Consider the following 11,241-nt stretch of genomic DNA (forward strand, 5'->3'; position numbering starts at 1 on the left):
AAACGATTGGGCTGATTAATTATTCATAGCAGGACGCTGAGTTTGCAGGAGTGTGGGAGAGATCTTGGAGATGAAGGTGGGTGAAACAAATCTGCCCCCACAAAGAGCTCACATGTGTGTGTGTGTGTGTGTGTGTGTGTGTGTGTGTGTGTGTGTGTGTGTGTGTGTGTGTGCGCGCGCGCGCCTTCCCCAGTGTCTCGTTTCCCGAGCCCAAGGCTGACACCTAGGTTGAGCCGAAAGCGGGCGCTCTCCATCTCACCCATGTCGGACGCCAGCATCGACCTCCAGACCATGATCCGCACCTCGCCCAACTCCCTGGTGGCCTACATAAACAACTCACGCTCCAGCTCCAACGCCAGCAGCTCCTACGGCCACCTGTCCGTCGGGGCCATCAGGTACAGGCCCCGAGGAGCCAGCAGCTGCCCTTACATAAATGACTTGGGTCAGGAGTGCAAGGTCCTGCTCCTGGAGGGTCCAGAGTCCAGCACCTCCTGTGACTCCCCTGCACAAACACAGGCCTGCGTTAGAGTCGTGTTTAAGCAGTGGAATCAGCAGAATGTGCCGGAATGAAGACCTCCATGATCAGAGCTGCACCACCCGATCTGCGTGATCTACAGTAACTCCAACCTCTCTCTGCTCCCCCCCTCCCAGTCCGTCTTTCACCTTCCCCCACCCCATCACGCCTGTGGCCTACCAGCAGCTGCTGTCACACCCCAGAGGCCTCGGCGCTCTGGGCCACACACCCCACCTGCTGCAACCCTCCGCCTCCTTCAGCGCCCGCCAGTCCCAGCTCTGCCCCGTGGCCCACGCCGGCAGCGGCAACCCCGGCACCGAGGTCAACCAGGTGAGCCGGCCCACCGACAAGCTGCTACCAGAACCGCGCGACGCACCAGGAGAGCTCAAGGCGGCTCGCCAATAAAAACCTTCCTGGGATTTTCAGGCATTTGTTACATATGTGCGCTAATTTTAGAATTGCTTATTCATACGTGTTTTTTCCATAAAGAAATCTGGGGGCCAGGGCGTCCTCCCCCCCTGCTGTGTAACGTTCATCATCCAAGATTCTAAGTGTTTCTTCCACCTCCTCTATCACTTCCATATAAACATTATGGCCGCCCAGAATGTAAACTTCCTCCAAGTCTCTGACCCATTCTCATCACATCCAGACACCCACTACATCCATTTTCATTCCATTTCTATTTCACAACCCCAAAAACACACACACACACACACTTTAGCGGTGATGAGAAACACATTTCCCCCACTTTTCAGCAGGGCTGTGTCGGAGTTATTGAGTTACTGAAAGCAGCCTCTCTGCAGTTCACCGGTGGCTGGGTGGGACTTGGAAAGCTGCCCTAACTGCAAACGCTGATTTGCCCCGTGTGTGTGCAGCGCGGCTCTGGGTTCGTGGAGCCTGGAGCGCCGCGTTGGGGATTAATCCGCTGATCAAAGGCCACAGCAGCACTCTGTGGGTTGGGACGTCTCCCTTTCTTCATGTCCCCGTGTGACGGAGGCGCGCAGTCTAAACTGTTTAGTCTGTGCAGTGGGTCGCCTGTTGAGTGATGGGATCTGGAGTCTGGAGCCTCGGCGGGGGCAATCCCACAATCCCACCCCTGCCAGCGGCCGCCCCGTGCCTGTACGGTGCCCACGCCGTGCCCGTACGATGCCCACGCCGTGCCCGGTGCCCACGCCGTGCCCGTACGGTGCCCACGCCGTGCCCTCCGGCCCCCTCTCTGGTCCTTCCTCCTTAAACCTCGCCACCCTCTCCTCCTTCTGCTCTCAGAACGCTGGAGGAGACTCGGCCGTCAGCAGCACCGTCAACCCCATGATCAACAAGAGGTCAAAGGTCAAGATGGAAGTGGACGGGCCTCGCCCCATCTCTCCTTGCTCTCAGGTACTGAGCGTCTGCTGAGGCTGCAGGTCCGCGTATCTCAGGCAACCTCGCCTTTACCATGGCACTCTGTCTGCCATGACGAGGATTAGGTACCTGGTCTGAGTCAGGAGTCCCAGACACCTCTATCTGTTCTCACAGCGTCACACGCCAGCTACATCTCCTCTCAAACCTGGTCAACTATGCCAGGGAGCACTGGTCCATGAGAAAAATCAGTTAAACATTATTGCCCTCTGAAAAGTTTCTCACACTCTCCCTGTCCCACACACTCTCCCTGTCCCACACACTCTCCCTCTCCCACACACTCTCCCTCTCCCACACACTCTCCCTCTCCCACACACTCTCCCTCTCCCACACACTCTCCCTGTCTCTCACACACTCCCTATTCCTCACTCTCTCCCTCACTCAAACACTCCCTGTCTCTCTCACACACTCCCTGTCTCTCTCACACACTCCCTGTCTCTCTCTCACACACTCCCTGTCTCTCTCTCACACTCTCCCTGTCTCCCACACACTCTCCCTGTCTCCCACACACACTCCCTGTCTCCCACACACACTCCCTGTCTCCCACACACACTCCCTGTCTCCCACACACACTCCCTGTCTCCCACACACACTCCCTGTCTCTCACACACACTCCCTGTCTCTCACACACACTCCCTGTCTCTCACACACACTCCCTGTCTCTCACACACACTCCCTGTCTCTCACACACTCTCTCTCTCTCACACACTCCCTGTCTCCCACACACTCTCCCTGTCTCTCACACACACTCCCTGTCTCTCACACACACTCCCTGTCTCTCACACACACTCCCTGTCTCTCACACACACTCTCTCTCTCTCACACACTCTCTCTCTCTCACACACTCCCTCTCTCTCACACACTCCCTGTCTCCCACACACACTCCCTGTCTCTCCCACACACTCCCTGTCTCTCCCACACACTCCCTGTCTCTCCCACACACTCCCTGTCTCTCCCACACACTCCCTGTCTCTCCCACACTCTCCCTGTCTCTCCCACACTCTCCCTGTCTCTCCCACACTCTCCCTGTCTCTCACACACTCTCCCTGTCTCTCACACACTCTCCCTGTCTCTCACACACTCTCCCTGTCTCTCACACACTCTCCCTGTCTCTCACACACTCTCCCTGTCTCTCACACACTCCCTGTCTCTCACACACCTCTCTCTGCTGCTTCCTGTTTGACGATAACTCCCACCTTCCCTTTAAACTCCCCCTTTCTCTCGTTTGGAGGAGTCTCTCCTCCTTTCTCTCCTTTGTTTTCTTTAGATGAATGTGGGGCTCCTCTGCTGGGCGGGTGAGTCGTGGGCCACGTGTGCTGGCTGGGCAAACAGAACCATGCAGGAGTGAACGTGGAGGGCGAGCCCTCGCCCGCGTGCGCCCACGTCCCAACTGTCTGGCACCGCATGCCCATTCCGTGTGGTCACACGTGGCTGCACTTCCCTCCGTCATTCGTCTGCTAAATAAGCCCGTGCCTTTCTTGAATCAATATCAAACAAAATGGGTGGGTGGGTGGGGGGGGGGGGGGGGGGGGGGGGGTATTGGACGTGGCTGTGAAGCATTCCTCACTCCCACCACATTAGAGAAGGTTTGGCCCATTTAGGTTTAATGCAGGAATCATTAGAGCTCAAAAGCATTCTGAACATTCCCAGACCCAGAGAGAACAGCGGGTCGGAAAAACAGTGCTGGGAACAACCTGTGGATTTGTACAGCACTTAATGAACACCTGCAGTGGTAGAGATCAGCCCCCACGGTCTAAAAACATCAGGTTATGGACCGCCCAACAGGTCCTGGATCAGTGGCTGACTGTACAAAACTGTCCGCACGGTGGTAGTCTTCTCCGAGTGGTGATTCACCTCTTCTCTGCAGGAGCACGTGGAGCTGAGGGAGGAGCTGGATAAGGACGAGTGCAAGCAGGAGCCGGAGGCCGTGTACGAGACCAACTGCCATTGGGAGGGCTGCTCCAGGGAGTTTGACACGCAGGAACAGCTAGTGCACGTGAGTGACGCTGCCGCACGTGAGCTAGCCCACGTGGCCCCATGCTACCGTGACTGCACTAATGTCGGCTCCTGTATGAGCTCGAGGGGAGCTCAGTTTCGCGCAAAGCAAGAACTTGAGTTGCTTTAATATCTCACAGAAGTATTATTTCCTGTATCAGTGCATTGTGTTACATAAGGGTTTACGAGACGAAACAACGGTAAGAGAAGTAAGGAAGTTAATAACGTGCCACGCGTCCGATGCCGGAACACCTCAGCTCATTAGACGGGTCCGTACGAGCGTCTCGCTCAGGCGGTGCTGTAACTGATCCCTCCCTGTTGCGGACACGTGCGGTGCTAATGAGCACATCAATACCCGCAGAGGTGCACGCCATCCTACTGGAGCCTACGCTTTCTCACACACACCCGTGGCCTCTCGTCTGCGTATGACCTCTGGCCTTTGACCTCGCCCGAGGCCCGGCAGTAAATCCGTCGTCGTGCCGGCAGCTCTGGGGCGCTGCTGCGGTTCTGAGACACTGGGGGGCTGAACCCCCCCCCCCCCCCCCCTCTCGGTGATTAACATCTCCAGATCTGCACCGCCACACAAGCGCTCGAGCCAGTCCGACACCATCCAGGCCCGGGTTCACAAAGCCCGTACCACTGCTCCAGGAAAGTCCCGGCTGTGGAGTATGTGGTCGGCGCTGTGGTCCCATTCAGCACTGCCTCTCCGGCAAACGCCCAGGCCAGTCCGCTGTGTCTCTGATCTCAGAAAAGCATCTTTTTGTGTCAGTAATGGAAGCGATAGGATTTCTAGACCACCCCATCCAGGCAATATTAATGGCAGGAGTGCAAACACACTGCGTCTCAAGTGGATGCAGATGAGAAGTTGTTTGGTACAGTCTGTTGTCCTGCGATAATTAGATTTCTGAGAAAGCAGATCAGATGGTTAAGGGGGAGGCAGAGTGAGTGGAAAGGGTGTAATTATTGGCGGGGGTGGGATTATTGAGTTTAGAGACCAGAGCGGTACGGCCTACACCTCCCTCCCCACCTCTAAGGTCCTAAGGCCTCAATCTGTGCTTTTTCCATGCAAGCTAAATTACACACCTTAAGAAAGTTAAATAATGGCATATGAGTGTGGTTTTATTTGCTCCAAATTATGGTTTTATTCTGGTGTAGTACTGAAACTGGAGTAAATTCCTAGCCACACACACACACACACACACACACACACACACACTCAAATCACATCCCAGCTCTGGAGGAAGACACACCTTCATTATCCTTGTATCTTGTGTTTCATTTTGATCCCATACACAACTCACAGTGGGTGAACTGGGAGAGTTCAGCTCTTTAAGGTCAAGGGAAAGAAAAACCTAAATGTACAGCAGAAGCAGGCAGTAGCTTACCGTCCTCGAGTTGGAGGCGTCCAACTGACACCAAACGTCATTGTCTATTAGATCATTTGAAACTTCAACTTTTTCAAAGGTTTGCAGATGTTTGAGTCATGTCCACGGGGAGTTGGTATTTGATACTGACAGATCTTGTTATGGTATGGGGATTCATATGCCCTCACGTTTGCAGAATACCCTTCATAAGCGTGTGTGATGTATGAGAAGAGATTCCACTTCTCTGATGCAACACACACACACACACCTTATTGTTCGAATGTGATGAATTGATGGTCACAGGTTCCTCTGATGGATGGGGCTTTCGTTTCACGCCACGGGCCAAAAGTCCCACGTTTAACGGTTGAAAGTGGACCTGTGCTACGGGCCGACGGTCTGATGGCTGCTCTTTTCTCCTCACAGCACATCAACAACGACCACATCCACGGGGAGAAGAAGGAGTTTGTGTGCCGCTGGGCTGAATGCTCGCGCGATCAGAAACCCTTCAAGGCCCAGTACATGCTGGTGGTGCATATGCGGAGGCACACGGGCGAGAAGCCACACAAGTGCACAGTGAGTGGCATCCCAGTACTCATCCCAGTACTACATCCCAGTACTCATCCCAGTACTACATCCCAGTACTACATCCCAGTACTCAACAGGCCTCCACCTGCCCCCAAAACACACACACACACACACACACACCTAAATACAAAAACTCCCACCCAAATACACACAGACACACACACACATGTTCCCACTGCAAGTTAATACATTCTATTTATAGTTTCCCTAGAGGAGCTGGGTGATGTGGCCCAGGTGAAGACTAGGCCAGTAGACTCATTCTCACCAGTGTCCGTTTACATTCCACCTACTGGTTTCAACTCATTCCCATCCACTGCTCAGAGTTTAGACTTGAGGTGCTGTGGCACTGGATTAAATTTGTTGGATATGTGAAAAACATACAATGATGTAAAATCTTGCGGAGTTCTCTACCTTGACATGAGTAGCCAGAGATCCTTCTAGAAGTTGCTCGTGATGACTGACAACACTGAGGCATTATTACAGTCTGTTGAAGGGAAAGGGTACTTATTAAAGCATGCAGCCAAACCAGTGCCCTCAGAATGCACTGAGAGAGCAACAGGTTTCCATTACCTTTATATCAACTTTTTAAAGCCTTTTTGTATCTGATTGTGTTGACTGAACAGGGAACTGGTCTTGTGACCGGAGGGTCATGGGTTCGATCCCCAGGCCTGATGCCGTGACTGAGGTGCCCCTGAGCAAGGCCCTTAACCCTCAATTGCTCACTTGTATAAAAATGAGATAAAAATGTAAGTCGCTCTGGATAAGGGCGTCTGCCAAATGCCATAAATGTAAATGTAAATGAATGACCAGAGAGGACATTCATCATCAAGGCTAAACAGCTGAATCAGGTCTCCACTGATCATGCTGATGATGTGTGGTGACGTGTGTGTGGTGATGACGTGTGTGTGTGTGTGTGTGTGTGTGTGATGATATGTGTGTGATGACGTGTGTGTGTTGCGTCCTTCTGCTTCAGCTCAATGTCCCCGGTCTCCTCTCTCCCCAGTTTGAAGGTTGCGCCAAAGCGTACTCACGTCTGGAGAACCTCAAGACCCACCTGAGATCGCACACGGGAGAAAAGCCGTATGTGTGCGAGCATGAGGGATGCAATAAGGCCTTCTCCAATGCCTCGGACCGGGCCAAGCACCAGAACCGCACGCACTCCAACGAGGTGGGACCGCCCGCGCGTGCAAATCTAACCCTCCTGCTTTGATCTGAGGAGGAGACCACAAACCACTTACTGATAGAAACGCTCTGTCTTCCACTGTCCGCCGACTGTAAACCTTCTTGCAGAAACCATATGTGTGCAAGATACCAGGATGCACGAAGCGCTACACAGACCCGAGCTCTCTCAGGAAGCACGTGAAGACGGTTCACGGACCGGAAGCGCACATCACGAAGAAGCAGCGTGCAGACGCTCCCGCCAAACCTCAGCCCCCTAAAGGGAGCGGCGAGAACGAGGCTGACACCAGGCACGCTGGGAGAGGAACCGAGGGGTCGGCCGAGGCCAACAGCACCTCCGCTGGAGCGGAAGACCGCCTGCAAGTCAAGACAATTAAGACCGAGAACACAGCAGTAAGAGCACCGATTCATTCATGGCTCTGTATTAACAAGTACTCCAGCATGTGAGATTTAGTAGCATGCTTGCGTAGGTCTGATTTCACTGTAGGCTTTCTAATATACTAATACCATTTCATTTCCTCAATGGCGGTTTGCTAATTTAACACTTATTGAATGACTCTTAAATATTTCTCATGCTTTAAATCTAATGGACAGGCTTTACGCAGGTGAGCACCCTCTACACTGTCTTCTCCTGCATGCCCGACATCAGTGCACCTTAGTAGCACCATTTGCCATGGTTCATTAGCTTCATTATGATGATACACATACAACAAAAATATGTCCACATTACATTTCAAAATGGTTAAAACGATCATCATTGTCGTTTATAAAAAAAAAAAATTCTTGCATGTTTCTGTTTCACATTTAACATTCAGACCCAAATCTGAATTTTTACGTGTGTGTGTGTGTTATTCTTGTGTTCACATCATTAACTGTCGCTAACATAAAGATGTCCATCTTATCCCACCATATTCTGTTCTGTTCTGCCAACGGATCTCCCAGTTTCCTCTGCAGTACGGCGATAAAAGCCCTTCTATAATTAATATTCAGAGGCTGGGACCACAGTGTGTAGACTGAACAAAAACCATCAGCAGTCGTACTGTGATCAAGAATTTTTAGCTTGGACAACTCATTCAATTCACTGCATACTTTTTCTACCAGAAAGCATACACACACACACACACAGTATAATATGTTGGCTGCCTGAGTTCAAATAAAAAAGGTCCAATTCTTTCTTGTCTGTTGTAGATGTATCAGTCCAGCCCTTGTGGCCAGTCATCATGCAGCAGCGAGCCATCACCACTTGGTAGCACCACCAACAATGACAGTGGAGTAGAGATGGCCGTGCACAGTGGGGGCAGTTTGGGGGACCTGAGCGCTCTGGACGACACTCCTGTGGTGGACTCCACCGGTTCTCCGGGGATGTCAGCGGGGGTTGTCCTGCAGCTGCGTAAGAACAGAGGAGGCCTTCTGCAGCTCCAGCACATCAAGAAGGAGAAGCTGAAGACCGTGAGAGACTCCTGCTCGTGGGGCAACGCAACTTCTCAAATCCAAAACACCAAGCTGCCTCCAATACCAGCTGTCGGTAAGTACAGGAGCTGATGGCACCTGTTGACTTCGTCGTGCGAGTTGCAGTTGTATTGCTAATGCGGGTCTCCTTCTCTCCTCAGGGTCTCTGATGGAAGGTTCCGGTGTGGGCTCTATTGGCGGTGGCCTGCATGGCCAACGTTTGGCGGACCTGCCCTTGTGTGAGGTGACGGTGCTGAACCAGCTGAATGAGCGCAGAGACAGCACCGCCAGCACCCTGAGCTCGGTGTACACGCTCAGCCGCAGGTCCTCGGGCATCTCGCCCTGCTACTCCAGCCGGCGCTCCAGCGAGGCGTCGCCGTTCGGCACGCGGCACAACAACGTGAGCTCGGCCGACTCGTACGACCCCATCTCCGCCGACCTGTCTCGCCGCTCCAGCGAGGCCAGCCACTGCGGCGGGGGTGTGCCGCCCGGCCTGCTCAGCCTCACCCCGGCCCAGCACTATCGCCTGAAGGCGAAATACGCGGCGGCCACAGGGGGCGCCCCTCCCACGCCTCTGCCCAACATGGACCGCATGAGCCTGAGGACTAGAATGGCCCTGTACAACGACTCGCAGGAGAACCCGGCACATCTGTTCCAAGTCCGGACGGCGGGCGTCTCGCGGCGCTGCAGCGACACGACCTATGCCGGGCCCGGCGTGATGCCTCACGAAGTCTCCAGCAACATGGCGAGGAGAGCCAGCGATCCCGTCCGGCGCACCACCCTGGACCCGCTGTCCATGCCCCGAGTCCAGCGCTTCAGCAGCATGAGCAGCATGAACCCCTCCCGCCCGTTCGGCGCCGACCGCCACTTGACCAACGGTACCTGGTCCGACGGAGGCTTACACCGCCATCCGTTCAGCCAACGCCCGCCGAGCATCTCGGAGAACGTCGTCATGGAGAACATGGCCCTGGATGGCGCCGACCCGGTGGAGGACGATATGGTGCTTCCAGATGACGTGGTGCAGTACCTCAGGTCGCAGAACTCCGGCCCAGCCCAGGACGCGGGGACGGCCTACAGCGGTGCTCCAGTGCAGGACTTCCAGAGCAGCGTGACCTCTGAGCGTCAGCGATACTTTCACGGGCCACGGCGCATGGCCTTGGTCAGCGCCGACGTGACCCACCAGGGCCAACCGACGGCCCCCTGCCACAGCGTCCATTCCCAGCAACCTTTCCCAGCGTCCACCAGCGTGAACAAGTGTCACATGCCTGTCCAGTGGAACGAAGTCAGCTCAGGTACGGTGGACAACACGGCACGACTCCCGAAACAGCAGCTGCTCCGAGCCAACTTGGCACTCATCCAACATAAGCAGCTCGTTGGGCCCTATCAAAGCTTTGATGCAAATCAGCAGACCTCATCGATGAGCCAGAACGCGAACCCTCTGCCACAGGGTTACTCCCAGAGGAACGCTCAGAGGATCAACTACATCCAGCAGTACAGACAGTCCTACGTCAACTCGTGTCAGAACCTCAGCGAGCAACTCAAGGCGCAACAAGGATATCGACAGGAAGCGAACCCTAACCCCTCATCAGGAAGCACCGACCAGAGCCCGGTATGCAATGGCATGGCTCTGCAAAATCAAGACGTGCAGAATTACAGGTCCGCCTACGCACACCTGGACAACTTCAGCCAGCAGAATTACACACCAGCACCCCAAATGGGAGTTCAAAATGGAGGCAGAGTGCCGTTTCAACCCAGACCTCCGACTGAACCCAAACCTTCAAGCAGGTACCTCTCAGGTTCAGGTATGCCTCAACAAAATGGTTTCCCTCTGTCAAGTGTTGGCCCTGACTTCAACACCTCAGAGGCCAGCCCTAAGAGACCGGCAGGCACCGTCCATCTCACCAATCACAACAGTAACACTACCTGCTATTCAGGTGAGAGCCACATACTGGATGGCAACATAGACTATAACTCGCCCATGACTCCATGTGCCGGTCAAGCTCCTTGTAACACGGTGCATGCAATGGAATCTCCTGGGGTCAACCAGGTAACCAGCACGGTAGACACTTCTCAGACTGTAGAGCATACTCAAATCGATTTCGACGCCATGTTGGACGATGGAGACCATTCCAGCCTGATGTCTGGCACGCTGAGCCCCGGTCTCTTGCAGAGCCTATCCCAGAATTCCTCACGACTCACTACCCCGCGTAACTCTGTCACGCTGGCCTCAGTCCCAGCAGGCATCAGCAACATGGCTATTGGGGATATGAGCTCTATGTTGACTGCCCTTGCTGAGGAAAGCAAATTCTTAAACATGATGGCTTAAAGATCAGTGAATTATTGAAAAAGAAAAAAAAAACCTGTTGTGCTCGGTAATCTGTATGCCTTTTGTATACATCAAATGAATAATATTATAGATACATGTGACAGCAGCCAGTTATGTCTTGGAGTAAAATATGGAGTATAAATGTCTTATGTACATATATTTTTAATGAGAAAAAAGCACTGATATATATATATGACAGAGGTCTTTAAGGAATTTCAGGTGAGTATTATCTAAGACTTGCGTTTAAATCGCTTACATTTTCTGAAAGAATATATTATATGCCATCAGACAGAGAACTACAAAGGCCTCAAGATGGCATATATCTATGTCAAGAAGCCATATGTTTTGATTTTAATGAAGCATATAAAAAGAGATCAGGGTAATGGTCTCAGGCCATCTTAGAATAATCTGATATTCCTTTCCTCAGCAGT

General features: G+C 53.2%; 1 protein-coding gene across 3 annotated transcripts in view; it reads left to right on the forward strand.

Annotated features, from left to right (window-relative positions):
- Window positions 1-10,845, forward strand: part of gli2a (GLI family zinc finger 2a) — a 56,907-nt gene extending 46,062 nt beyond the window's left edge. For all 3 annotated transcript variants that reach the window (XM_077001742.1, XM_077001743.1, XM_077001744.1), the window contains 9 exons: window positions 194-395; window positions 652-844; window positions 1,781-1,891; window positions 3,780-3,908; window positions 5,695-5,844; window positions 6,860-7,024; window positions 7,147-7,428; window positions 8,224-8,560; window positions 8,646-10,845. In XM_077001742.1, coding sequence (XP_076857857.1) covers window positions 194-395; window positions 652-844; window positions 1,781-1,891; window positions 3,780-3,908; window positions 5,695-5,844; window positions 6,860-7,024; window positions 7,147-7,428; window positions 8,224-8,560; window positions 8,646-10,810 — 3,734 coding nt within the window. In that variant the 3' untranslated portion in view covers window positions 10,811-10,845. The remainder of the gene's footprint in view (window positions 1-193; window positions 396-651; window positions 845-1,780; window positions 1,892-3,779; window positions 3,909-5,694; window positions 5,845-6,859; window positions 7,025-7,146; window positions 7,429-8,223; window positions 8,561-8,645) is intronic.
- The last annotated feature ends 396 nt before the right edge of the window (window positions 10,846-11,241 follow it).

This window comes from Brachyhypopomus gauderio, chromosome 4 (assembly GCF_052324685.1).
Source record: "Brachyhypopomus gauderio isolate BG-103 chromosome 4, BGAUD_0.2, whole genome shotgun sequence".
NCBI lineage: Eukaryota > Metazoa > Chordata > Actinopteri > Gymnotiformes > Hypopomidae > Brachyhypopomus > Brachyhypopomus gauderio.